This window comes from Pagrus major, chromosome 15, assembly GCF_040436345.1.
Source record: "Pagrus major chromosome 15, Pma_NU_1.0".
Taxonomy (NCBI): domain Eukaryota; kingdom Metazoa; phylum Chordata; class Actinopteri; order Spariformes; family Sparidae; genus Pagrus; species Pagrus major.
In genome coordinates, this window is record NC_133229.1 from 28,296,442 (window position 1) to 28,324,398 (window position 27,957).

Sequence of the window (27,957 nt, forward strand, 5' to 3'; positions counted from 1 at the left end):
GCATGTACCGATAAGGACGTATTTATATGTGACGTGAATGCCAATGTAAGCATGCGTTGGTGCACGTCTGTCTGCGTATGACATGTTTGCTGCAGGCCGATGATGTCGCAGCTCCAGGTGAGTCACAGCCAGGTCACGTGGCGGGGGGGTTCTGGTTGCTAAGCAACAAGCCGGGAGAAAGCCAAAGGGGCTAAGAAATAGAGATGAGCAGTCACAGCGCTGTGTGTGTGTGTGTGTGTGAGCGAGAGAGGGAGGGAGAGTGAAGGCAGGCCTACAGATAAGAGCTGCTTCTGTCGTCATCATTCGCTGCTGTCGCAATTCACAACGTTTACCGCTGCGTCCTGTCGCTCGCTCTCTCTCCACTTCCCCCGTCTTTCTCTCCGTCGTCCGCTGTCTGTCTCTCTCATTCAAAAACACCCCGTCTCTCGTTCTCTCTGTTCACCTTCTCTGTCCTCATCGCCAAGCATCCCTCTCCTTCGAAGATGCACACGTCTTTTTCAATCTGTCACACCGAATTACAGACTCTCCTTGAAGAAATTGCAAATGTAGGGTTGCAATAGACAAGATCTGATTAAAGGAGCGCTCGAGTCTCTGGCATTTTTTACGTTAAGGTCACTGGGATAAACACAATTTACACCGTAGACGTGAGGGAAGAAGACATTTCTTATTCTTGACATCATCCTCGGCTGTATCACTGTCTGCTCTGGACGCAGGCCGATAATGACAGCGAGCATGAAACCTGCGATTAGAAAAGTCATTCTTCTCTGAGTCTAATTGGTCTCTAAAGATTTAAATTGAACTTGGATTTAGCCGGGAGCTGACAGTGATCACGTCTAGGTCGTGTTCAGACAGACAAGAGCACTGCGAGAAAACAAAGAGCTGTGGGAGAGATGATGAATCTGGCTCAAACTTTGCCGCCACGCAATCTAATTCAATCAGGCAAGGCCCAAACCCCTGACTGTTTCATTAACAAGGGTTGTTTTAGTCGGAAGTTTGGATGTTTGGTAAAAAAAAAACAGGGAAGTAATCATCCAAGATGGATATTCTTGGAGAAAACTTTCACAGAAACTTAAAAAATTAAGTCACAGCTGCCTCATCCTCATTGTTACAGGACCACCATCAAGTTCGCCAACTTGATGTCTCAGCAGAAGTTAAAGCGACGGGTGGCCGATTGAAATGCATAACCCAGTTGCCAGAATAAATGCCGGCAATGTCTGTTTCTGCAAACTACAGATATGTTGAAACTTAATATTTCTTTACGTTAAATTTTCTATTTTATGATGTGACAACGCTGTGCTTATTCTCTGCTTAGGTTTAGGTACAAACAATACCTGGTTAGGGTTCGGAAAAGATCAAGTTTTGGCTTAAAGTACCTAAGTATCCTTAACAACACCCAGTTTTGTCGCCGCAAACACAGCTGGAAATTGACCCCAGTTCAAATGTTGAAACGCAGTCTTGAACTGTGGTCACTGGCTTGGCAGCCTTCTTGTCTGTACCTACACAACCACTGTACTGCACATTTTGTAGAAATGCCAATATAGTACATGTGGCATGTACGAATGGCAAAGTATCAGTGGTTTGCAGAAACGTTAACTTCCAACATTTTATCCCGGCGACTGGCTGGAAAAGCAAAAGCACTGAACATTGTTGGGATCACTTGGGATAAAGTCAGTACATGACAACAAAGATCCCGTCCTGAGGAAGAGTCCAGTGCCAACATTCAGCAAACACAACGCAAACAATGATTAAATGTACACAGTCGGACAGTGGAGACAACTCTCAGAGGGAACAGAAACACTTTGTTTCAATGGTAAAAAATAAATAAGCTGCTGATAAAAGGGTCAAGCTCACATAAATCACAAAATGAAGTAACAAAAAAAACACATAAGCGACGGTAGTATCTTCTCGCAGCAGATGTTTTCAGCTTTATTTTCAGAGGTCTTCAGATATTCATCTCTGAAACTTCTGCTGGTTTCCAAATCCCAAAGAGGCGAGTGACATTTCATTTGTGCTGCTTCAAGCGTCAAAAAGCTTGTAGACACAAAGTCCTGCTGTCAGTGACGTCTCAAGCAAGTGCATTATCCCTAATCAAAAGGTATTATATATTATTATTATATCATTAATGTTTGGTTCAAATTGAAGGCTACAACTCCTCCAAACAGCTCAAATGTAAATTACAGCATTTTATTCGTCTCTGCATCTGATGCCGCTGCAGACGCGTCCCACGCTCGCCCACACAACAACACTTATCCTACAGAACACCTACAATTACTAACTCAGCCTTACTCTGCAACAGACTCCTTTCACTACCTTCAAGCTCAGTCACCATAACAATGACACGACAAAGCCAACGTCTTACATCACGTCAACCCAGACGTTTAACAGACTGTTTCTTGACCTTTCCTGGTTGGACATTGAATGCAAGGAGTAAATACAGCGAGTAGGTAATGATTACTAGACTAGACCACCATGACCTGAGGGAGTCAAGGTCATCCACTCTGTCCCACTCAACACTGTGAAAAACAACCAAAAACATAAACCAAGAAATCTCTGGTAACGTATCGACCACAGTTTCCCCAAAACAGAGCTGCCACTGACGCCTGAAATGGGTCAGACTGATGCACCAGAAGCAAAACATTACAAAATGTCAGAAAATTGTGAAAAATGTCGATCACCGTTTCCGCAAAAAGGCCATAAGACATCAAAAAACGAGGAAAAGTGTGTTTCATTTCTGTTGATATTCCTCTGTGTTGGTGAAAGAAACTGACTGTGGTGTCTTTTATAAGCAGTTAAAATATAAAATAAGATCTCTAAGTGACTGCTAACGTGTCTTAACTGTCATCCTGCACTGAACCTCGGAGGATTTCTGCGTCCGGATGTTGCTTGTATCCACTGTGAAGCAACAAGCAACAGCTGGGCAGATGTGTTTGTTTTCACAGCGTTCAGCCGAATCATTCTTCGACTTCAGTGTGCATGAATAACACGAGCTGAGAGCATCCATCAGTGCCAGAGAGGAGAGAGAGACACAGTGCATATTACTCATTCATGGGACTTGAAATTAGATCGAAATATTACAAGAAAAATGTGACGCAGAGGGATGACGCAGACGTCGCCTCTGGACCAATCAGAAACGAGATGCATCATCATTTCAAAAGTGTCTTTAAATCAGATTAATGCTGATGCCAGTCGCCTTTTTTAAAAAAATCCTAATTGGATCAACGTAATCTGGCCGATCCATGAAACAAAGAACAGGAATGGAGAGCAAATGTTTCCGTTTTGAAAAGCATTTTATAATCACTGGCTTTGATAGATGCAGAGAATAATCTTTATTACTTATGATATTGTAGTCACACAACAATGATCACACATTTTAAATATCTCTGTGTTGAAAAGGCTTTTGTGATAATCAATAAGCAGAAGACTCTTCTGTGAGAGGTAGTTGTGAAGTGGACATTGCAGGATGCAGGTAAAGACATGAAAAAATACAGGAATATCCTCCAAATAATTAGATTAGTTCGATTTGGAAAGAATGAATCAGTTTTTGAATGCCTGGGCTGATTCTGTATTTTAAAAGTTTGATTAAATTGATGAATAATGGTTAATGAATGTCAGCTGATCATGCTCACAGGCAACAAACTCCCATGTATCTAACAACCCTTAAATCAGACAAATGTAAGACAGAAGTCGCTTTTAGATTAGTAGGAAAACCCTGCGATGTAATGAAACCAAATACAGTACTGTACAGCCCCAGATGATGCACATTTATCGTACTTGTTTCTAGATACATATGTTGCTGAGATAATATCATGTGTTCTAATAATTGCAGCCAAGATATTAAAAAAACTGGATTTCAGGGATTAAGTGCGGCAATTTCATGGAAGTTAAAGGTCAAAATCATCGGCGCAGAAGCTGAGATATTATTACTTTTAATCCTTAACATGTGTCAAGACCCCAAAAAATCATATACTTGCAATCTTTAATCTTCCCTCAGACCCTCCCTGCCTGGTACTGTACATGCCCACATCATATCCCGTCACAACTTCGACGACTCCGAGCCCAACATCTCCAAAGACGGACTGAATGTGAATGGAGTTCCTTCCCTGAAGCTACTTGTGCATCTGAAAGCTGGTGTCTGCCACCGACCTCCACTAAAAACTTGACTCACTCAGCTGTCGACTCAACACAGCCGCTGCCTCGATGACAAACCGTCTCTCTCACACCCCGTCTCACCACCACGGGCACTGGCTGACTCATACGCACCCACACACACTCATTAAAACACAGCACACACACACACACAAACACACACACATATGCTCTCAAAGAAATATGCTGTTTGATGCGTCTTACCTGTATGGTTGGAGAACTGGACAGAGTTGATGGAGTCCACCTCAAACCCTAAAACCTGGAGACAGGAGACAGATTAGGTGTCAGGAGAGATTAGGAGTAACAGCCACGCTTGCTATAAATCTGACATCTTAACTGTATCACACCCCTGCACACACAGTATGCAAAGTGTGCAGCAATCTGGACTGCTACATTTACAAAAAACTGGAAATAATTGATTTATTTGGGCTAATTCAGGGCAGCAGAGACCAGCCACGAGTGGGAAGACAGACATAATATCTATGTAACTAAGTAGATTTTCCACAGGTTGTCAGATACTGATGTTTTGGGTTGGTGGTTTAGGTCCGACACCAAGCCCAAAGCTCCAGACGATCTCGGGATGAGACTCGACGATCTACTGAGTATCGTTAGCGTGCATCTGGACTCGTCTGTGTGTCCACCCTCTGACTTTCAGGTGTGTGCAGTTTGGTGTTGGGCGGTTTGCTTACGGTCCGTTTCAGAGCTTTTTTTGTGGAAAACATCAGATAAGCTCACCCTGAATTCGAGATGTTTCTAACAACTCATTTCCTCTGATGTGTAAAAAGAAGTTTAAAGGTAGGGAGGGCGATTCTGGAGAAAAACAGCTGATTGACGAGTCTCATTCTCATGTTGTCAAGTACAGACGCTGGAGCTTTAACTGATAAAGGGTCTGAACAAAACTCTATCGGACTTCATTTAACTCTGAGAGAAAAACAACATCCTGTATTAACGTCAGCTGAGACCTGACGTAGAGCAGTGTCCTCCTGTCTCTCTGTCTTTCTTTAACATTTTTCTTTTAATTACCAGAGAGAGACACATGACCGATCCACGTGCAGCCAATTGTTATCTGAATGACTTTATTTAATTGGGCTGAGGACGAGAAAGCAGGCGACTGAATGACTTCTTTGTTCTTTTCAACTGACTGTAACTTTGAGATACAAGAATCTGCTTTCAGAGGCGGGAGGCAGCGTAGATATCAGCTGTGACCTTGGAGGAACCTGTCAGCTTTTTTTAAAAGTATTTTTCTGAATGGTGAAAAAACTGTTTTTGTTTCATCAGCATGAGACATTCAGCAGTGTCAGGGAACGCAGACCGTGACACCGTTTCTAATGAAAATACTATTTTTTTTAGAGACAGGACCGGAAGAACAAAGCTCCTGGTGGACGTAAAGAAGTGTGAATGATTCCTTCCTTATTTTAATTTCTTTATTTTAATCAAGGGAAATCTCGAAGATGTTTTGATCCCGGTCTAAACATCTGTTTCTGAGTTGTGAATGAAGATGTGTTGGACTCTTTTAGGGACAGGACACTTAAAGACATGAACGACGTGTCTTTTACAACATGTTCCTTCAGCTGAGCAAGGGATAAATTGAATAAAACTGTGTCTTTACGGCTCTGCTGATGTACGTGGGGCTAAGAATATGTTATTTAGGTCACATCCTTTCTCGCTCTATTCACGAGCCTCAAGTCAGTGACACAGATAGACTGTTTACAATGTGCTGACGGTGAAGAGACTGCAGAGACGACATTTACAAAATTAAGAAGAGTAAACATTTAGCCTTATTTTGAGGAAACACTTTCACACTTTTTGGTAATTTCCCCCCGATGAAGAAGCCATCTCGCCACTGAATGAAGAGGTTTTTTTTTAATTAGCATGTGTCACAGTGCAGGCTGATCACATCTGAGTCAACACAGACTCACAACACTATATTTACTGCATCGTGACTTCGCTGGCAGTCACTCAGCGCTGGGTTAGCTACAGTAAGTTCACTGTTTGCATATTAAATGAACAAATGTGTGTGTTGCTCATCACAAAAATGTTACACACATGTTACGACTGTTTCCACTGTTCTCTGCATCAGCCTATAAAGAAGACAGCGGACGTTCAACAGTACCCCGCATTTTGTTCATGAGTTTATGGTGTCTGCACTGCAACCTACAATTATATAATCTATCAATTATGTTTCCTATTCAGTGTTAATAAGTGGAATGCCTGTGTAGCTGTGCTGCCGCAGCCCATAGTGATATTTTAAAATGGCCTATTTTGACAAAACAAGACAAAAACTCAAGGCTAGCAGCTCTCTGAGAGTGTACTGTGGTGCAGCGGTGCTTCAAGCTGAATGCTAATGTCAGCGTGCTAACATGTTCACAATAATGATGTTAATATGCTCGAGTTTAGCAGCTATAATGTCTGTCTTGTTCACCATCTACGTTTAGCGTGTTAACATTGAATTTTTGACTAAGAAGAGAATCTGTGGATCACCAAACTGTATTACAATTAGTAGTCAGGGGACTGTGAACGTCTGTACAAAATGTCATGCCAACCCATTTTGTAGCTGTCCAGATGTTCCAGTCGGGACCAGATGAGGTAAAACATTAAATGTGTTGTCTTTTCACTGGTTTTCAGTTGAATGTATGTCAACAAAAGAGGAGCAAATGATCACATTTCTTTATTTTGCACAACTTTTTTGGAATCGGGGCTATAAATTCAGTGGTTACCAAACTAGAGAAGAAATATGAATTTCTCACAAGTCTTCAAAAACATGAATATGAGGTTAATTCTCCTGTCTTTGCCCTTGACCATGGGCCTGGCTTTGAGCTGGAGTTGATCCCTATGATCCCCTTTTTCTTGCATTTTAAAGCTAAAGATTCACTCTGACGACAGCAGGGTGGTGACATGAGCGACTGCAGAACCACAGGTCAGCAAATATCCAACCAGCTGAAGAGTCCTTGAGCAAAACACTTCATCCCTGCTCGTTTCAGAGACACTGTTCTGTACGTGACACCGGGTTGTTGTTATTTATCAGGTGAGAAGCAAAAAGAAAACGTCGAGAATAAATGACGTAGTGTCTCACTAAGTTCTTATTCTGAGCAGCGTTAACAGATAATGTTTTAAAACTGATGAAATAAATTTAATTGAACTCAATCTGCACATCTAAAAATGCATTAATCCATCAATTCGGTGCCAGACGACAGCGCTGGTCTTGAATTTTGCTTTCTATGTGAAAGCTCAATCTATCCAGTCCGGCTCTGAGGCAGCCCTGTCTCCATCTTCAGTGACGTCACCAGGAGGAATCCTGTGGCAGCCAATCAGAGCCCTGCTTCCTCACATCGCCGTCTCCTGCCTGCTGACGGGATTGTCTGTGCTGTCAGCAGGCAGAGAGGGATGCCCTGCACGCTCGCTGACATCATCATCATCATCATCATCATCATCAGCTCATCCCTAATCTTCAACACCAACTGAATCATGGTTGTGACTCTGAATAATGAGAGCAGCTCCTTCACTGACCCCAGGCTCTCTGTTTATGAGTCCAAATTTAATTCTTGTGTTGGCTCGTGTCCACAAGCATCAGTGGTGGTTCATTCACAAACTGACTGCAGTACTCAGCAGCCAAACACAATACTGTCAAGATATACTTATCAAGCCGGTGACAATGATCTACTCCTCTGACGGGACTCGCACATCACTGTTCTTCTCATTCACGTTAAAACGTGGTGCCTGAAGTATTCGTCTCATTAAACTGATCAGTTTATAAAAACCCTTCGATGCAAATTAAAATAAAAATAGACCCGATACTTCACTGCTGTCAAACTTTAAAAGTGAGAGCGGCTGAAAGACATTCTGCGTGACTGGTTTAATGTCTCACCAGGAGAGGAGCGCACAAAGAAATCACAACATCGGACTTAGAGTAATTTATCTTCATTGTAAAATGCTATATTTAGCTGAAGACAGACTATTAAAAGGTCTGGAATTGAGGTAGTATAACTTTCATGACCCTGTAAAGACTAAAGAGGCTCTATGACAGATACTGTCAGTAAATCAAACAGCATTAATGAAATCTTATTATACAGGTTGTTTAAAGCTGCTCCATAAAATTATTGGCACCGGTGAGCTCTGGTATTCGTGACAATACAGTTTAAACTGTCGTACAAGACGTAGACCAAAACCAACTAATAATCTCAGCATCACAAAATAGTCAAATTATCGTACATTATGGCGTTTTTGGTATTATTAACGGGACATCGTACAGAGGGTAAAATTAACATACAAATAGGATAATTATTGTAAATCTGATTAAAGTCGAAATTATTTTTTTCCTACTTCTTAAATGTGAATATTTTCTGGTTTCTTCACCTCTCTGTGACAGTAGACTAAATATCTTTGAGGACATTTTTTGACCAAACAGCTAACCAATTAATCAAGAACATAATCGACAGTTTAATAGAGAGTGAAAATAATCTTAGTTGCAGCCATAGAATAATAATAAATGTTGCTTAGGGTTGCAACGGTATGAAATTTTCCTCCAAACACTCCTCTGGTGCTCCAAGCTCCCAGTCTGGACCGCTAGATGCACGGCTAAACAAGCTAAAAAGCTAACGACTAGCTGCCACTTTGGTGATATGCTGCCCCCTTAAAACATGTCATGTCAGAAATATTGGACACTCGTGACTTTAGAAAGCCAAATGCTTCAATTAATCCTACTTGATGACACTGACAGTGAACTTCACAGTGACCCACTCTGGTAGAGCTTTAGGTTTAGTTCAATGTCCTGGTTAATATCAGTGTCTCCTGTTAGCTTCAGTAAGCTGCACTGGTAAACATGACTTCAACATTAGCCTGGTACAAACTGGCCTTAATCAGCTGTGGTAGTTGCACATTAATGGCTGCACTGAATCCTGGTGGTGACATGCATCAAAGCCCAGCAGCCATTAGGATAACCGCAAAATACATCCCGGGGGCGCAGCGGGGCTAAAAATAGACTCGGCACTTCTCACAACAAGTGACTGTCTTTCAGGATGATGGGACGTGTACTCCGGGCCTCGTACGAGCCTCGCCATCACTACTGACTGCCACGACCGCTGCCGGTGGAAAAATATGAAACTGTAACAATCACCAGCATCATCACCGCGGCAATTATAGAGCCAAAGCAATCACCGTTATCATCCTACCGTCAACATTAGGGATCATAAAGGGAAATGACTACCACTTTCTTGTGGCCGGGAGGAGCTAATAACCTCTTGTGTCCTTTCATATAATATCAAATCAATGGTTTTGAATGCATTTGCTGGTTTCCGCTCATTATTCTGGTAGTCTGCTATTAATGTAGGTGATGACTTAACCTGAAAGTCACTAGTCCTCATTATTAGGCCGAGGAACAGGACACATGTTGAGCTTCAACAGTTCTTCAGCTGTAAGTGTTTTAAAATCCACTCTGCTGACGAGCCTCTCTTTTATTAAGATGACCCTCCGATTAGGGGTACGAGTCACAAATACAGATACCTGAACTTCAACCGATACTGAGTAACGATACATAACCAGTGCGGTAAAAAAAAATTTAAAATTAGGGAGAATAAAAGCCATAGAGCTTCATTTTATAATCTAGTGTCTCGCTCAGGCGTGACTGAAAAGGTTACTGGAAAAAAAAACCTGTTTAGTTGCATACAGGTGTGTGAGCATGTGTAGGAGTCCTGCGTCTAATAAATAAATAAAGTGGCATCATATCGGTGCATAGACGTGTAGTCACAGACTGGATCCAGGATTTTAGGCTGTATCGGAGCCATTTCCTACACTGGTATCAGGTCTGGACACAACCCTGACATTACCACCCAATCATTATCAGGTTTCTTTACCTTTGTCGGCTGCTGCTGCTGCTGTGACCATCTCTGGCTGTCAGTTAGTTTAACGATTATCTGGATTATCCATTAACACAGTGAAAGCAGCTAAGCAGTAATTCAGAGCCAGCGGAGGAGGATAGTGTAACATTACAAGTAGACACCAAGATATCAATGTACATTAGCTGATTTACACCAAGTATTAGTTTGAATTCATGTATTTTCTCTCCTGTGGATACTTCTGATCCGCCTCAACTCTCTGTGATTTAAGGAGTTTCCTGTTTGTGCTGCGTTCACACCGCTATCAGAGCCGCTTTGGACCCCCGGGAGGAGGTTTCTGTAATGTCCAGTGTAACGGTACACCTGGTGCTTGTTTGTCATTATGAATGAATCACTTAACTATAGGCAATGATCTCAACAGTACAGATTAACTCAGTACCACTCCAGACGGGGTGCGCGCTAACGTTTATAGCTTAGCAAGTACGGTGAAGATTCAGGCTTTAAAAGGGGTGTAAATAATGTGTTTTCAAATCAATGTAGGATCTGTATGAAACTATTTTTTAACGTTTTATAATAAGTCCTATCTACTTCAGTTGTTTAGGAGGATGCTGCAGCGCTATTTTGCTGTGAAGCTTCAGAAATGATTTATGGACGAGAACACAAGGATTACATTTTCATTTTTTGGGGGTGAACTTATCCTTTAAAAAGGGCCATAAATCAATGTATTTCAGTCCATGATTCACCCCTGCAAATTACCAGACAGACGCGATTTACTCTGCGTCGACTAAGAGGAAAAAACATCCCCCTAAAGGTCGACTATTATTATTATTATATATTTTCACAGGCAGCGGTCAACACACTACTTTACGGACTTCGGTCTTTGTTACACACGTCTTAACCTTTTCCCACATTCTGTCCCAAGTTCATCAGAAAACACAAAGCAGCCGATAGTCAGTATTGATTATTTGTCCATTCTGGAGCCTTTCAGCTCAGCACCGCAGGAGGGTTGGATGTGTTTCAATCCAGATGTTCCCACACACATCAGGACCATCACAGCTGTCTGACGGCCCCACCTGAGGCGCTGACACTGCTCTGCCTGGTTAACAGGCTGACTCCTGTGGACACATTATCATTAGGGGTCATTTGATTAACACACAGCAGCAGGTCCTGTTATCAGACACAACTCTGACACACACTAGTCACTGAGTCGGTCTGCAGGGGGACATCTGTGAGGGACTGCATGTTATCTGGTGATGGAGGGACAGAAAAACAACAACACCTGGCTCCCATTATCGGACACCCTTCCCAATGACAGGTGTCGTGACAGAGAAGGGGAATCAAGCACGACACCTGACACCTCGGTGACAATAAACTATTATTACATGTGTTTTTTTCCCTCACAGCACGTAAAGCAACAGTATTTTATGCCCTTTAAAGCCGAAACATCCACATTTTAACTCCTCCAGCGACGGTTTCAGAGGCGGACGACCCGATTTCCGTCACGAACTTTGTACGATGTAATAACCGTGTATCGACAAAATAAAACCCCGCATCCGCATCCATCTGTGTCGGTGTTAACGGAGGGCTGCGTTCAGATTTTTTTGAGGTGGGGGGGGGGGGAACCGAGCGTGTCGGACGGGGGTCGTGTCCGAGACGCTCCCGCCGTCCGACAATGGGTGCATGCGAGGCGGCGTTTACCTGTAACGGGAAAGAGGCGCTCTTGTTGCCCACGTATCCCCGGACGACGTGGCTCTGTATGGACAGCACGCGGCATTCCATGGCGGCTCCCGGTCAGCCGAGGAGGAGGAGGAAGGAGGAGGAGGAATAATCCGTTACTTCAACCGTAATAACGCACACGACACATAACAACACAACAACAAAAACAACAAACAACAGTCACAGTGACGAGGAGCGACGTTAGCTAGCTAAGCTAAGCGAAGCTAAGCTAACCAACCGACCGACCAGCCGCGAGGCACACGCAGGATGGCGGTTTGTGTGTGTGTGTGTGTGTGTGTGTGTGTTGTGGTTGATGTGAGAGTGTGTGATGATGGGGGCGCGAGGGAGAGAGAGAGAGGGAGATACACTGAAGGACAACACACACACTCACACACACATGCAGACACGCGCACGCACGTATTCTACGCAGGCAATCGGAGGGACCGCCTAAAACCGGATGACGTCACCGCAGGGCCACTGAGCGCATCCCTAATGATAATCAACACAGCTGGATTTGAATGACTCTGAATGACAGCCTCCATCTATTTTATCCGGCTCTAATCGATCCCATCACTCCACTTCACACAGCCGAATTATTCTAGAAGATATTTCACATTAACATGTCACTCATATGTGTGTATTCACTGCCAAATTAAATTATAAATGCACAAAAAACGCTTATTTATGCAGCTTTTCAGATGAAGTTTGGTGCTGCTCTCAGTGGGGTTTTTTTTTTCTCCCAGTGTGTGTATTTGTGTCTCTGGTTGTGAGTCACACCATCTCTATCACAGAGTCGTGACTGAGGGGGGATCTGACTTGGCAAAGACTGCCTCTGTCACCACACCACACAAAAGGCAGTGATGGAGAGAGACAGAGTGCACCGAGTGCATGTACAGACAAATATAGCCTGCAAATGCAAGTAAGATGGGAGGAATAGGAGTGTGAAGCATAGAAACACAGCGAGGTGGACAGAGATAAATGGAGCTGAATAGAGAGATCCTGAATTGACAGCACCACCTGCTGTTCGTTCAGCCCTTCATCGCTCTAATTTGCATTTCACATACACGCACACATCCTGAACATGAAAAAACCCAAGACTGACTCTTTTTAAAGTGCTGCTTTAATAAAATAAATGTGTTGCTATCATTATTGCACAGTACAAACAAACAACCAGAGATGCATTTCCCTTATTTTAATGGCAGATCACCCAAACAAACTTCCTATGATGCTTCTTCTTCTTCTCTCCCTCTCTCTGCTTTTCCGTGTAGCAAAATGAAAATGAGGAGGTAATGGAGGAGGAAGTCAGAGAGGACAGGCCTGAGGAGAAGAGGTTAACGAAGGGCGTACAGAGGAGGAGGCAGGCGTCATGGATCATTTGGAGTCCTGGTCCATTTCGGGCTCTAAAGAGAAAACAAGTAACAAGTAATTTACTGTCGATGTGGGAATACATCTTGTTTTATTTTTTCACTGCACATCGTTTAGTGTGTAATGACAAATGGTTCTTTATCAGCTGTGGTGCTACAGAGCTGAAACATGATGTTCCAGAGGTAAAAATACATTTATAATCTCCATAAGGAATTGGATTATCAGTCGTAATGTATTACGCAAACAAGGTAGACGAAGCAATATGTCATTGTGACGTCTTAGAATATTTTTCTTTCCTCTCATCCCTCCTGAAAAACGACACTACGCCCTAATTCATGAGTGGGGTTATCAATCAGATTCATATGTTGCCATGGAGATCTTCACCGCTCCAAAATTGTATGTCTGATAGCCACCTCCATCAGACATGATGTGCTTCCCGAGGACAGACTGATCCGCCTTGTTATTAGAGCTAGATTTACAGCATACTGGATTTTTTAGACCAATGCCAGCCAATGTTTTTGAGTCAGATGATAATATATCCTTCTGATAATCACTTTTGTAATAAACTCATATATGTTATGTTACTCATAAGAAATCTCTTCTCTCCAGCTTTTTCTCACCAGTAAAGGTGAACTCAGGGAAGCTGTTAAGATCTCCTCCTCCATAAAGTCTCTGGAGCTTTGCAGTTTCCTGTGACAGGTGTTTTTCGTAATCTGGCTCCGCCTCCAACGGTCCTCCGTTCAACCTTTCAGAAGAAGAGGTGATTAGAAAAACAGAAATAATTTTCATTCATTCGATGTCTCCTCGACATTTTATCTCAGCATCACAGTTTACAACCAGTATCTGAAATTAAACATGAGGGTTTGTTTGTGTTTCTATAGAACCGGAAAACCTCTTTTGCCTCTTTACCCTCTCATGGTGTTGTATTCTCTGATCTTCTCCAGGAAGAGTCTTTGTACTGGATCTAAATCTGAAAAACACATGAAAACAATACTCATAAAGCCCAAATCACCACACAATATTGATATAAGGCAAAAGTACTGATTCATTTTAAATTATTTATTTATAAAATATCCATGCCGTAGAACTACAACATGGTTCGGCTTAGAAAAGGTTGTGTGTGTCCCTTTACCGTATTCATTCCCCAATGCTTCAGTCTGTGCTCCTTCCTCCTCCACTTCCTGTTCCAGCTGCACCTCCTCCAGAGCGGGAGCATCTGCTGAATCATCATGGACTGACCCAGTGGCAACGGCTGCTGTGGAAAAAACCACAAAACAGGACAGAAGAGGGTGTGAAGGATAGTTGGGTTGATAGTTGATTCCGCTTTCTCCAACAGGAGTCAAACTTACCATTCAAAATATTTGCCTCCTGACCAATCGGACCTTCTCTTTCCCTCGTTACGTGTCCAGGAACAGAAAAGAGCAGCTCCTCCATCAGTGCATCCGTCTGCAGTTCAGACAGAGCATCATCTTCAGGCAGAAACAAAGACTCGATCTTCAGTTCCTCAGCCTTCTCTTCAGACACCACCTCGTCCTCCACCTCTACCTTTGTCCTCGTCTCTCCAGCAAGAATTTCAGCTTCTGTCTCCAGATAATCTGTAGTTTCACTCAGAGACTCGTTCTCCAGACTTCCCAGGGAGGCCTCAACTTCAGCCAGAGTCACAGACTCAAGAGTCATGGCCTCCAACACACTCCCTTCCTGCTCTCCAGACTCCTTTTCTGCTTCCTGATCAATCACTTCATCCCGTTGCTTCACTGGTAAAGTGTCGAGTGGCTGCCTTGGTCCTTGCTCAGACCCGAACATGGCCTCCAGCAAAACGGATGTCTCAGCTTCTATTGCATCTGTGGCTTCAGAGATAGAATCTACCGCTAAAAGTTCAGCTTCTGCTGCGTCCTCAAGTAAAGCAACGTCTTCTGTTGTCGTCTCAACCTCCATCTTCTCCTCTTCCGCCAGTACCTCAGCCTCTTTATAAAGTGCCTTCCTTGTTTCTAGCAGAACTTCAGACTCAAGACCTTCAACTTCAGCCTTCACGTTTGATAAAGTTATGGACTCCAGCGTCATGGCTTCTGCTTCGCTTCCCTTCTCCTCCAACCGCAAAGACTCTTCTGAATCTAGACGTGTTTCTACCGCGGCAGGAGTTTTGGAAAGCACTGCAGTAACATGACAGAGAAGGTCATTCACTAACATGCCACTTTCTCCTTCGAGCTCTTGAAGATCTTCCGACAGAGAGTCCCAGTTTGAGAGAGCTTTAGTTAAAATTTCACTCTCATCCTCGCTTGAATTCTCAGTTTCAGCTGCAGCTTTGTATTCAGCTCCAGGCTCCGTCTGGACTAACAGCTCCTGGAGTTGTTTTTCTATTTGTTCATCGAGAGAAGATTTTGTTTGGAGGAGCTCATCAGCCTTTAAAGATCCGACCTGAACCTCAACTCCATGGAGCGTTATGAACTCTAAAGTCATTTTCTCCTCCACGGGGACATTTACTGAGGATGATTCTACTGTGGACTCGTTTTTCAAAGGTAAAGGTGCAAACTCTTGAGCATTTTGGATTAAGGCAGTGTGTGAGAGGCTGTCGGGTGCTTCAGAAACAGCAGTACTACTCTCTGGTGGAGAGGTGCTGGTTTCTACTGTTTCTGACTCTAATTTAGTTTCTATTAAAGGTTCTTCTTTGATGCCGGATGAGATGTTAACCACTCCTGAGTCTGAGCTGTTGGTTTGTACTTCTTGAGCTGTTGTATCAACCTTAGTTTCTACTGAACCTTCAGCTACAGCATCTCTGTTCTCTAATGATGCCAGAGGAGACACGCTGGCCTCTACTGATGGTTCTACTGCAGTTTCTACTGCAGTTTCTACTTTTACAGGCCCCGAGTCTGTGGTGGTGGTTTCTACTGTTTGCGCTGCTTCTTCTGCTTTGGTTTCTATTGTAGTTTCTACTGAACCTCCAGCAACGGCATCTCTGTTCTCTGGTGTTTCCAGAGGAGAGGTGCTGGCCTCTACTGACGGTCCTACTGCAGTTTCTACTAAGGGTTCTACTTTTACAGGCCCCGAGTCTGTCTTGTTGGTTTCTACTGCTTGAGCTGGAGCATCTGTTGTTGCATCGACTGTTGACTCTACTGGAAAATCAGCAACAGCAGCTTTACTCTCATGTGTTTCCAGAGGAGAGGTGTTGGCTTCTACTGGTGTTTCTATCAAGGGTTCTTCTTTCACAGCAGCCACTTCTGAGCTTTTGGTTTCAGCTGCGATATCTACTGTCACATCTACTGTCGGCTCTACTGGACCCTCAACAACAGCAGCACTAGTTTCCAGTGTTTCTATTAAGGATTCTTCTTCGGCAGTAGCCACTCCTGAGTCTGTGCCTTTGGTTTGTACTTCTTCTACTATTGGCAATACCGGATCTTCGGCAACAGCAGCTCTACCGTGTAGTGTTTCCACAGGAGATATGAAAGGCTCTACTGGTGATTCTGCTGTAGTTTCTATTGAGATTTCTACTTTAGCAGCGGATAAAGGCTGTGCTGTTGCAGTTTCTAAGCTGGTTTCTATTGTTTCTACTGCAGCTGCTTGTGGTCCCAGTGATGCAGGTGTCGTGCTGGTTGGAGGAACAGTCACATTGGAAACACCATCAGCAGAATCAAGAGGAGACTGCTGAGGTGTTTCTGAGGAATATGAAGTCTTTGGGTTTACTGGAGATGCTGATGCAGCGTTAAACGTAGATGTGGTTTTCTCGCGAACACCATCAAGATGTTTAGAACTAGAAGCAGCAGCAAAGACCGATGCCGCCGGCTCTGTCTTTGACAAAGGAGGAACATTTGAGGTGGAGGTGGAGAGAGGTTTGGTCGGCACGGGAGACGCTTTGACAGGTCGAGCTGTAGGAGAGAGGGAGAGGGAGGAGAGAAAAAGAGGATGTCAAGGACACGGGGTGGTGGAGGTGGAGGGCTAAGTAAAACCACTCAGCACAGACATCGCATAAACAAGCAGAACAAATCAGCATTTGAGGGATTTAATTAATTTACAGTCTGGTAACTGAGCTGGTAGAAATTACTGCCCCTCGGGCAACTCAAGAGCATGTTCTCTAATTTATAGTCATGTGCAACTGCATGTGCTTTCCCATACCGTTGCATGAAATTTAAATAACCTTGTCTAACATAGTCTTCTGCACGTTTTCCTGTAATGTATTCATCATTAACACCTGGTATTGGAAAAGCTTTAAATGCTGCATGGAAAAGAACCAGTGAATGGGTTGTAATGAAGACGGTGCTGATAAATTTGTGCCCAAATCCCCAGAATTAAACCCTTTAAATCTAGATTTTTAGACTACTAAATAGTAAATATCCCAAAGCAACTCCTTCTGTTTGTAGTTGTTTCTGAAGGTTGCTGTCTTTGGCTTTATTCTGACACCCTGCATCAAACAACATCCTGAATGTGCTGACCTTTACCAGCAGGAGGCGCTGTGCCCGGCCTTTGTTGGGAGAAGAGCTGCTCCAAGAGTTTAGCGATATCGATTGCTGGCTGTGGCTTGGCTTTCTCTGTCAGTAAGAGAAAACACAGACTTAGAATAAAATAACTTTAGTAGACACTTGTCTGGAAATGTGTGCTACAGTAGCAAGTGTCTTCCCATAAAACAATTTTCCTTATATGTACCTTGATTTTTCAGGTAATTGATTTGCAGACAGTTTTGTCTTATCCACGTACAATTTCTCAATAGTTTTTACAATATCATACCTGCCAACATTAGGCTGTGAAAAAGAGGAAAACTTTCTGGGGTATCCGCAAATGGCCGACCCTCAATGCCCATTTGATATGTATCACTATGAAATTGGGAGATTAACAGGAGAAATCACCCAGCGGGAGCACAGCAGGGGAAAGGATTAAAAATAGGCACAGACTCTATGGGATTATAAGTGAAAACCAGACAGAAAATCAGACGGACAGAGAAATGTTTGTCTTACTGATGTGTGTTCTGCGTGGTTGTTTTCTGTCTGATGGTTTGGAGCTGAACAGAGCAGCTTGTGGTCTCCACACCACCCTGCACAACTCTCTGTGAATACACTGAACACACACATAAAGACAGAGACAGACACAAAAACAAACAAGTTATAGTTCATACACATGATGCCAGAAGTTGCATTTTCAGGATCTCCACACAGTGTGAGCTTTTATTCCTGACTGCTGCATGAAAATGATAATGACAGGTTTCTCACTGAACCATTCAAAGTTCATGTCACTGTTTACTTTGTGAGGAACGTACTGTACATTTACATCTGACAGCTGAAGATACACCGTTGAATGCAATGATAACCTTAAACTTAAAGCAGTGATGGGATGTAACTAAATACATTTACTCAAGTATTGTTTTGAGGTACTTGTACTTATTTTTCTGCTACTTTATACTTCCACTTCCCTACACTTTTGTGGCAAATACTGTACTTATTTCTCACTACATTCATTTAGTAGCTTTAGTTACTAGTTACTTTGCAGATTACATGAGGCATCAGAGCCAAAACAGCACATTTTCAAATTAATTAATTTTATCAGCAGTCAGATCTTTTACTCAAGTAGAAGAAGTAATACCACAGTGTAGAAATACTCTGTTACAAGTAAAAGTCATGCATTCAGCATTTTACTTAGTACAAGTACAAAAGTATGAGCATAAAATATACTTAACATACCAAAAGTAAAAGTACTCGTGCAGAATACCTGATTTAAGTCATGTATATTAAATTACTGATTATAATCATTGATAGATTAATGTACATAGCACTTTTTATATTGCAGCTGGTAAAAGTGGGGGTATTTTTTAATTTACTTTATATGCTGCTGAGTGGTAATCTATAAAAATATATCCTATTTTATAGTAATAGTAATAGTAAGCACCTCAAAACTGTGCTTAAATACAGTACTTGAGTAAATGTACATATTTATATTCATTTTTTTAATACATGAGGTCAAATTAAAGTCCTTGTTAGAGACAAAACAAGACATTTACTTACTCTGACACATAATCCTGATCCTCCTCTGAGCAGAGCAGCAGCCATGTCTGTCCCAAAGATAAAATATATTGATCTGTTAGTAAATACAGTTTAAATCTCTTTGTTAAACTTCACGTTGAGGAGGAATGTGAGTGAGGTCGTCCTGTGAAAGTACTGAATGTCCTGAGAGTCTCTGTCCTCCGACATGCTGCTGTTTCTCTGCTGTTTTCGCTCTGAACGCGCAGATTTAATTAAACTGCTGAGAAAAAAATGTGTTTAAATGTGAATTAACAAAACGCAATCCGCTCATTTAGCGTTAGTTAGCTAACTAATCTAACCGCGGCGATAACAAGGCTCATCTTCCGGTTTTTAAATTATTAAATCGACCTCTAACAGATCGATTATTTGTTTGTTTGTTTGTTTGTTTTTGTTTGTTTGTAGCTAGCTAACATGTTTTTAGCTCCTGTGTCAGTTGCATAAAGCGCTCGAGCTCAGTCCTCCGAACGCTGATGTCAACGCGGACAGACGAAGAAGAACGCGTTTCCGGTCATGGTTATCAAAATAAAAGCCTTGCCAACAACCTGTCTTTAAAATGTGCATTTTAGTGAATTATAAGATTTATTGAATAACTCACAGTTACACCTTTGTGGTTATGACTCAGATACACTGTGAAATAATTTAGCCTACATTTACTCAAATTTTGAGGCACTTTAGTATAGTTTATGTTTCTTTATCCTTCACTGCAATTTGAGGACAAATATCGTACATTTTACTACTACATGTATTTAATAACTTTAAATATTTTTGCAGATGTATATTTATAATACAAAGTGTAATTAACAATTAAATTGTGGTGTATTATTGTATGTTTAGATGGGATAAGACTTTATTGATTCCAATATTTCTATCCAAAATGTAGAAAAGTAGAAGTTTAAAGTAGCATTAAATTTTACATATATGTTATATAAATATACTTCTGCAAGTACAGTGACTGAGTAAATGTATTTAGTTACTTTCCACCACTGTAATCAGTAGGCTGCGCTAAAAATACATTTACTCCAGGTGGCATGCTTTAATTTTGAAGGGATGTGGTCTAATTTCCGGTATTTTCGCTGCTGAATGTGTCTGTTTTGATGCTTCTCGTCTCAGGTGAAGACAACTCCCCCCTTCAGGACACGTGGAGACACACTGAGCTGCAGCAGCTTCACCTCAACTCACTGAGTCGTGTTGAAAATCATCCTGACAGGAAACAACTGTCTCCAGATAGAAGAGAAAGATCAGGAGGAGCTGGAGCCCAAAGTCAAAGACTAAATGGTGCTTACTCAGTCTGCTGCTGCTGCTGCTGCTCAGTGTGACTTCTGTTGGACTCTTTTAGCTGTGAGGGGCTGCAGAGTTCACATGCCACGTCACTCACATTTGACCCTGTTGGCCAAGTCTGCAGTGGGAGAAGATAGAGGACATATAAACATAAAAACCTTTTATCTAGTTTGCATAAAATTAAAAACGTTTTTTGAGATATTTGAGAACATTGTTTTGTACTTTTAAGGCAGATAAAGTAAAAAACAAACAAAAATAACCCTCTTCCTGCAAAATATACTTTTGTGTTTTTTAAATTTCCTTTGTTTTAATTTTTGTCACTTTATACATTCACGATCAAGTAAAGCAAAAACAATAAATATATCATTAGAAAGTCTGAATGTTTGTTTATATTTTATGAAGTTCAACCTGGGAATGTTATTTTTCATTTTTAATAAGTTTGAAAAGTTAAAAGTTTCCAGGATTTCTCAAAGAAAACACCAATCAGGGAAAAGTCAGACAGAATAAACACTATTTTGTATCCTGTTAAGCCAAACAAACCATTTGTTGAATCATTCAATCATCTGAAAAATGCATCACATTGTTTTTCTTAGCTCATGAAAAGAGATAATTGGTTTTGACTGAACAGTGACGATGTGTAAGAGTATGTTTATCTATTTATTTGTTAATTTGACAGGGACAGTGCAGAGTTTAATAGCGATACCACAGCTAGCTATAAGCTAATTAACATGTGTAATCCCTGAGACAACATCTCAGTGTCACCCACATACATCTGGGTTTCGAGTGTCGGGTCATTCACGTATAAACTGAATAAAAGAGGTCCTAGAGTTGAGCCTTGTGGGACACCATCACGTAAGAAACCGACACCACAGACGGCTTTAGTCTTGGTCCAACTGAAGTTTATTTCTGAACATTGAAAGACAACAACGTACATCATCTTCTACAGTGATAATTAACAGCAGGCTGTCTCTATCGCCCCCGTCGCGCTCATATATTAACTCTCAGATAGCAGTAGTATTATACACAACCTGGAAGGTAGACAGTAAGAACGGGTTCAAATTGGATCAGGTTAGTTTCAGTAGAGTGTGGAGAGGAAGGGGAGGTACTGGAGAACAGTACAGGGGTGTAAGACAAATTCATCATCACTCATCATCATCATCATCATCAGCTTCAGCCTGGGCAAACACAAACATTCGATCACACCTTCCTCCACAGTCACGCTGCTGTTGAGCCTCGCTGACTTCTGATTGGACAGTGGCTGGTCACTAAGGTAACTATTGGTTGTCTCAGTGGTAATCCAGTAACCGTGGCGTTTAATTAAATTAAAATGACTAACTACATTTACTAACCGGCCGTGTGGCGAGCTAACTAACATATCTACAACTCTGCTGAGCGAACAAACTGGCAACGTTATCTGTCCACCTGGCTAATGCGGCGGCCATTTTGAATACTCAGGTCAGGAAAGAAGGTCGATGCTGCCTTTAAAATAAGTCCTGAGTTTGTGTTTCTGACAAAGGAAATACAATAAATGATATGCTTCGAAATTAAGTGGTTGTTTTAAATTTGGCACCTTCACTTTAACAAGCTAACGCAACACCATGTGAAGGCACGGGACGTGAGCGGTAGCGACAATGGCTGTGCAAATTTTTTATTTTTTCAAATACTTTCCAGACAAATAAGAAACTAAAGGTCTAAAAAACTGAAGGAGGAATTATCTTACATGTTAGAAACGTAGAATATTCTGACCTTTAGGGAGCTGCCGTAGTCCAGCATGCAGCTAACTAGCTAGCCAATGTCCTTGCTAACGTTTAGCAGTCATTACAGCTGATGTTCTCAAAATTGCTAGATGATATGAGAACTGTTACGTCCATCTGAAGTGTTATGTGCTGGAAAGCTAGCTATATTTTCCTTTTGTCAGCAAATCCCACAAAAAGACCAAATCCTAGCCCGCTAAGTATTCTCTGTCTATCTTTAGCCTGATATAGCTTCCTCCTTTGCACCCTCAGAGCTCTACTGTTGTCCAAAAACTATTAAAAACACATCAATGACTCACATTATTAGACGCCGTGACATGTTGCTTCACTACCATGAACACACTGTGGTTTATCTGGACTCAAAAACACACACACCGTCCTGCTGAACCTAAATTCTCACTAGTGCACCGAACGTGGATTCATCCGCCGCTGAAAATAGTCCCAAACGAAAACGCTACTTCCTGTTGCTTGAATAAGGTTTTGATTAAAAATACAATGCCCAGGTAAACATAACACTGGTCTTATACTTGAAATGTTTTTTTTTTTGTTTTTTTTAAATCAAGTCTCCTACTCTTGACTACTCAAAATGGCCGCCGTGCCGAGTCCCGCTCTGCTTTTTGATATCAGTGACAGTGTGTGTTTTAAAAGTGCTGGGAGTGCCGACGCACCGTAATTTCTACACTGAGCTTCCTCAGGATTAGAGTGTGGAAATGATCCTATAAAATACATGTCTGTTAGCATGTTTTCGGGGGCCCCTATCCAGCTCCGGGCCCCCCTCGACTCCTTCAGGGTTCGTCCTCCCCTGCATAGTGACGGCCACTGTGACAGCAGCCACAGAACAAACAGAGGTTAGATGTGTGACATAAATCACCTACATCTACGACCCCTGTGTGCGTCCAGCATTAAAAAAACATAAGAAAAATTAAGACATTCTCTTTAATTAACGTACCTCAATGTAATTAGCTGTCACACCTCTTTTCCTGGCTGCCATATTATTTCTAATTGATACACGTGAAAGGGACGTCTTACACCGGACACTTGTCACACACATATGGGGGTAAAAGTCTTTCTATATTAGCTTATTAGCATCGTTAGCATTTCTCATTTCGACCTGTACATATTTCGCACTTTTTCTGAGATAATGTGACAAGTGTTCAGTGACGGACACAACAGAGCAAAACAAATTCAAAATGGACGCATCCCTTCACACGAGTCAACGCTGAAAGAGTTGATTTTTTTTAAGACTCCGAGAGAGTTGTAAGACGAAAACTAATAAAAATAAAATGTACCTTGAACCGTACCTTGAATCAGCCTGTCCATCTTGACACGCACACAGTCATTCATTCACTCACTGTCTCACACACACACACACACACAAACAAACAAACAAACAAACAAACAAACAAACAAACAGGAGTTTAGGTTTGTCGGGACTCAGAAGGAGGGCTGGGATTGTCACTGGAGTGTCTGTGAGTCTGTCTGATGAAGCAGAGGAAGAGGAAACAATAACGACCCGGCTGATCTCCGAGAGGACAGGACTGAACCGGACTGGACTACAAACCAAGCTGAAGGAGGACTGAAGTGGACTGGACTGGTACAGGACTTCTTATTCTCTTGGTAATACATCATTCGTGCTAACCTAGCTAACCTGTTAGCTATAAAAAGTGCACTATACGACTTATATTGTTTGTTAAAAGGTGTCTTCATCTTCAAAATCTTTTTTTTTAAGCATTTTTAAGACCAGTGAAACAAAATGTAAGACTTTTTTTGGTCCTGGATTATATAATATGTGGCGAGTTTAAGAGATTCAGTGACACACCAGAACCTGGAGACATACAGGTTAAATATTGATCAAGAAAACTGAGATATAGCCTGAAACTGAGATCATAAATCTCTTTATTTACTGCACAACTTTTAATTTGTGCTGATTAAAACTGCATTTGGAAGGATTTGTCTCTCTTAATTATTTTTAAACCAGCCCAGATTATCTGTATGTCCTTAAATCCGGGGCTTTTGGGGTCCCTAGAGGTCCGAGGTCCGGAGGCCCGGGGACCCGGGGCAGTTTTCCTGCTTTTAATTTAATAAATATTCAGCATTCTTTCTTTTAACAACCAAATGTTGTACACAGACTCCTGACCGCCTTTTTTTAACATGAACATCCTGTGAGCACTAAAAATATCTGGACCAGAAAAAACTACAATAATCCAGACCAGTCCGGTCTAATCCAGCCCAACTGTCGGGTCCAAATCATATCTCCTATGGTCCAGTTGAGTCCAGTTAGTTTCCTGTCCAGGTTTCACGGTTCCTCAAACAGCTGGAGGTCCAGCCTGACGACGATCTCTCCCGTGGGAACCTCGTGGAGCAGCAACCGCTTCGTGATTGGTCCTTTGGAGCCCTGGTCCTTCTTTATTTCAGCCAACCGGATCTCCGTCCTGCCCAGGAAGTCTGTGGGGGAGATTGTGTGATAAAATTAAGCCGTTTCATCCCCAGTGGAGGACGATGATCTGATGGAAGAGCTCTAAATATGACTGACCGTCAGGTGAGAACTGGTCTCGTTCGAACACAGTGACACAGAGGACGTCCTGCTCCAGGTCCTTTATAAAAAACTGACAGTTGGAGTTCCACTTCGGATTTAATGTGTCCTGCACCGAGAACAGGAAGAGAAAACAGCTGAACGAACGATCTGACACACAAAGTTCAGTCATTTACATCTGTGAACTTAAAACGTTTAAAAACAAAATGTCAAAACAGGATTATAGGAGAATTTTTACACCATTTTCTCTCTTATTAGTCTCCAAAGTCGGATCACAGAGTAAGAAATGGAAGAGAAACAATTATAAACCCGAGCAAACGTCTCTTAATCTCTGATCTATGATGTAACAATGCTAAATAAAAACATGAGGTTGGTAACAGCAGTCGTACCTGTAATGTTTTTGTGATATGGCACTGTGAACCCATGGTCACCTCACAGTATGGGTTACTTTTTCCTGGAGACACAGACAGACAGGTTTTTATCTTCTGAACAACAAGAAACAAAACTTCTTTAACTGAATCAACTCATTATTATTATTTAAACTTGGCATTTGTTTTGCTGTGAAGCTCCAGAAGTGTTTTGTGACTCTCCTGCAGCGCAGCGGTGAGGAGATAATGACTGAATTATCATTGTTGGTTGAACGTTCCCTTTAAAACTTTGACTCATTTCATATGTTTTCTGTAAAGATAAAGACTCCACATCATCGAATGACATCAGTGAAAGTGTTCGTACCATGGGAGCGACAGGGTTTGAGCTCGATTCCCTCCACGATGTTGACCATCAGTCTGCCGATGCCTGTCGCTCTCTGAGAACGCACTGAGACACAGAGACATCAGTTTGATCAGGAACAATCAGTTAGACGATTCAAATGTTTTCTATACGGAGGACAGAAAAGCAGAGATACCTAGATACGCCTTCTCTCTCTTCTTCTTCTCCGTCTCGATGAAGAGTTCTGAAGCCGCTTTAATTTTCTGAACCCACGCCGTCCTGCAGAAACAAACACACAAACGAAAAAACACATGGCTTTAGATCAACAGCAGACATTTTGAGGCCAGAGTCAACACGTCAAACAGCACTGAAACAAAAGACCTGTCGACCTCGTTACCTTTCATTGATGCTCTCAGCTCTGAGAGTGTAAACTCTGTCTATGTGAGAGATGTGGAACAGAGGCTCGTCTCCTGACGGGTCCGTCGGCAGCTTCACCAACACTTCGTTCAGGAAGATCGGCTGAAAAAGAGACGAGCAGGCTCGGTTGTCAGGATTATATGTGTGTGCGTGTGAATGTACATCTGTGTGTCAGCGTGTGAGGCGTCTCACCGTCTTGTACATGCGGTACTGCAGGTGTGTTTTCGAGGAGAAGACTTTGTCCGAGCCCGACGAGCCCAGAGGTTTGGTGACCTGCGTCAGCAGCAGGAAGTCGTTGAACAGGAAGCCGTAGAGCTCTTTGCTGCTCTTGGCTTTGAACAACTTGCCGCTGTGGAGGAACTTCCTGGGACCCAGACAGTTGGTGACCGAGTTAAACACCAGTTGCTGAAGGACGGAGAGGGAGAGGTGATGATGAGTGATTCACTCTGCAGCTGTTTGCTTGTCTTTGATCACAGGTTAACATCTAGGTTTTGTGTGTGTGTGTGTGTGTGTGTGTGTGTGTGTGTGTGTGTTTGTGTTTGGTTTACCTCTGACAGGCCTTCACACTGAACGTGAGCCTGAATCCACTCCAGACGATCTGAGTTCTCCTTCTCCCTGACGCCCTCGTTCACCTAAAAACACAAAAACACACACACACAGATTCAGTGAGAGAACGAGGGAAGGAGGAGAAGAAGGAGAAGAAGATGAAGAAGAAGAAGGAGGAGGAGGAGGATTAGGGTGTGTGTGTGTGTGTGTGTGTGTGTGTGTGTGTGTGAGTGTGTGCGCTCACCTGCGAGCACAGCTCCTCTGCTTTCTCCAGAGCAGCTTTCAGGTGGCTGTGATCTGGATGAGACTCTGGAGTGTTTTCTAAGATCTGTGATCACAAAATAAGAAACAATTATACAGAAGTGACCCTCTGACTGTGAGTGTGTGTGTGTGTGTGTGTGTGTGTGTGTGTTTCCTACGTACGTTCTTGATGATGAGCGGGTAGCGAGTGACTCTCTGCATGGGTTTGAGCAGGAAGCTGGACAGAGGCATCCCCTTACACCTGGGGTCCATCGCTAACCTCTGATGGAGACAAACATCAGGACATCTGTTCAGTCGGGCTTTAACTTACAGGCTGAGCTGGTGATCACTGGACCAGGACCTGGACCACTGGACCAGGACCAATCATTTTCCCTCCATCTAAAGTTAAAGCATGTTAGTGAGTATCTTCTACCTTCAGGAAGTCTTTGATCTCGGGGTTGTCGTCGGTTTTCTGCTGAATCAGCGTGGCGCCGTTCAGCTGACACGAACAGAATCTGATGACAGAACAAAAAACAACATTTATATCAAACTGTTTACAGAAATTAATCAATGAATTCCTGGTTTGTTTTTAAAAATGTGATCGAGAGACGACAGACAGAACCTGATGTATGGCTGCATGTGAGGCAGCTGGTTGGTCAGGATGTCACCGATCATCTTCACCGGCATCCGATCACCCGACATCTTCTTCCTCACTCTCAGAGCCCTGCGGTGAGGAGGAAGAGACAGAGGGGCATGATGGGAAAATGTGTACATGTTTGTTTATACCCCAAGAAATTATTTTAAAATTTCCAAAAGATTTAAAGTTTCTGGGGGGAAGGACGTCTCAGTCTACCGCCGCCGAGACCCAGAGAAGCTGCAGGAAAGATCTCCTTGTTTCCATAGATACCAGACCTCATTGACTTTTATGATGATTTTAAAAATAGTACTTTATTGTGTTTCAGGTTGAGCAGTGAAGGAAAAAAAACAAGACAGCTACAGGCTTCAATCAATGCAGCTGAACTTTAAAAGACAAAGCTGCGTGTGTGTCTGCGTGTGTGTGTGTGTGTGTCCTTACTTGAGCAGTTTGATGTTGCACATGATGAGCTCCTTCCAGTTGACGAAGATCATCGCCACCTCCTTCTCCGTCAGCAGCTCGCACTCCAGCAGAGGTTTGTGGAAGATCTGCGCACACACACCAGTTTTAGGAGATAATTGATGCACAACCTTCACGTAGATTCAACACAAACACACCCAAACATCATAGCTACTGTACAGTGTAAACATCATCTTCATCTTCATCATCGATGACTTTAAGGTGTTTTTTTTGTCATGTATCTGTGTTTTGAGTGTTTTTTGGTTCGCTCTGCATGCTGTTTTTTGTTTGGATGTACTTAGAAATCTATAGACAACGCAGCACTCTT

At 42.4% G+C, this 27,957-nt stretch overlaps 3 protein-coding genes across 3 annotated transcripts in view; all 3 read right to left on the bottom strand.

Annotated features, from left to right (window-relative positions):
* LOC141008955 (pyridoxal kinase-like) overlaps nucleotides 1-12,037 on the bottom strand; it is a 20,779-nt gene extending 8,742 nt beyond the window's left edge. Inside the window, exons 1-2 of the mRNA XM_073481332.1 lie at nucleotides 11,676-12,037; nucleotides 4,351-4,405 (exon numbers count right to left, since the gene is read on the bottom strand). Coding sequence (XP_073337433.1) covers nucleotides 4,351-4,405; nucleotides 11,676-11,756 — 136 coding nt within the window. The 5' untranslated portion in view covers nucleotides 11,757-12,037. The remainder of the gene's footprint in view (nucleotides 1-4,350; nucleotides 4,406-11,675) is intronic.
* A 758-nt stretch (nucleotides 12,038-12,795) lies between these two features.
* Nucleotides 12,796-20,165, bottom strand: LOC141009505 (uncharacterized). The gene is made up of 9 exons (XM_073482151.1): nucleotides 20,079-20,165; nucleotides 19,043-19,089; nucleotides 18,002-18,101; nucleotides 17,483-17,578; nucleotides 14,408-16,918; nucleotides 14,191-14,313; nucleotides 13,968-14,028; nucleotides 13,679-13,803; nucleotides 12,796-13,093 (listed from the first exon to the last, which is right to left on the bottom strand). The coding sequence occupies exons 2-9, from the start codon at nucleotides 19,085-19,087 to the stop codon at nucleotides 13,065-13,067; spliced, it is 3,090 nt and encodes a 1,029-aa protein (XP_073338252.1). The 5' UTR covers nucleotides 19,088-19,089; nucleotides 20,079-20,165; the 3' UTR covers nucleotides 12,796-13,064.
* A 1,050-nt stretch (nucleotides 20,166-21,215) lies between these two features.
* Nucleotides 21,216-27,957, bottom strand: part of itsn1 (intersectin 1 (SH3 domain protein)) — a 42,297-nt gene continuing 35,555 nt past the window's right edge. Inside the window, exons 32-44 of the mRNA XM_073481914.1 lie at nucleotides 27,612-27,718; nucleotides 27,159-27,260; nucleotides 26,970-27,051; nucleotides 26,720-26,818; nucleotides 26,541-26,624; nucleotides 26,299-26,382; nucleotides 25,943-26,155; nucleotides 25,731-25,852; nucleotides 25,530-25,612; nucleotides 25,358-25,441; nucleotides 25,015-25,079; nucleotides 24,626-24,734; nucleotides 21,216-24,537 (exon numbers count right to left, since the gene is read on the bottom strand). Of these exons, the coding sequence (XP_073338015.1) occupies nucleotides 24,389-24,537; nucleotides 24,626-24,734; nucleotides 25,015-25,079; nucleotides 25,358-25,441; nucleotides 25,530-25,612; nucleotides 25,731-25,852; nucleotides 25,943-26,155; nucleotides 26,299-26,382; nucleotides 26,541-26,624; nucleotides 26,720-26,818; nucleotides 26,970-27,051; nucleotides 27,159-27,260; nucleotides 27,612-27,718 (1,383 nt within the window). The 3' untranslated portion in view covers nucleotides 21,216-24,388. The remainder of the gene's footprint in view (nucleotides 24,538-24,625; nucleotides 24,735-25,014; nucleotides 25,080-25,357; nucleotides 25,442-25,529; nucleotides 25,613-25,730; nucleotides 25,853-25,942; nucleotides 26,156-26,298; nucleotides 26,383-26,540; nucleotides 26,625-26,719; nucleotides 26,819-26,969; nucleotides 27,052-27,158; nucleotides 27,261-27,611; nucleotides 27,719-27,957) is intronic.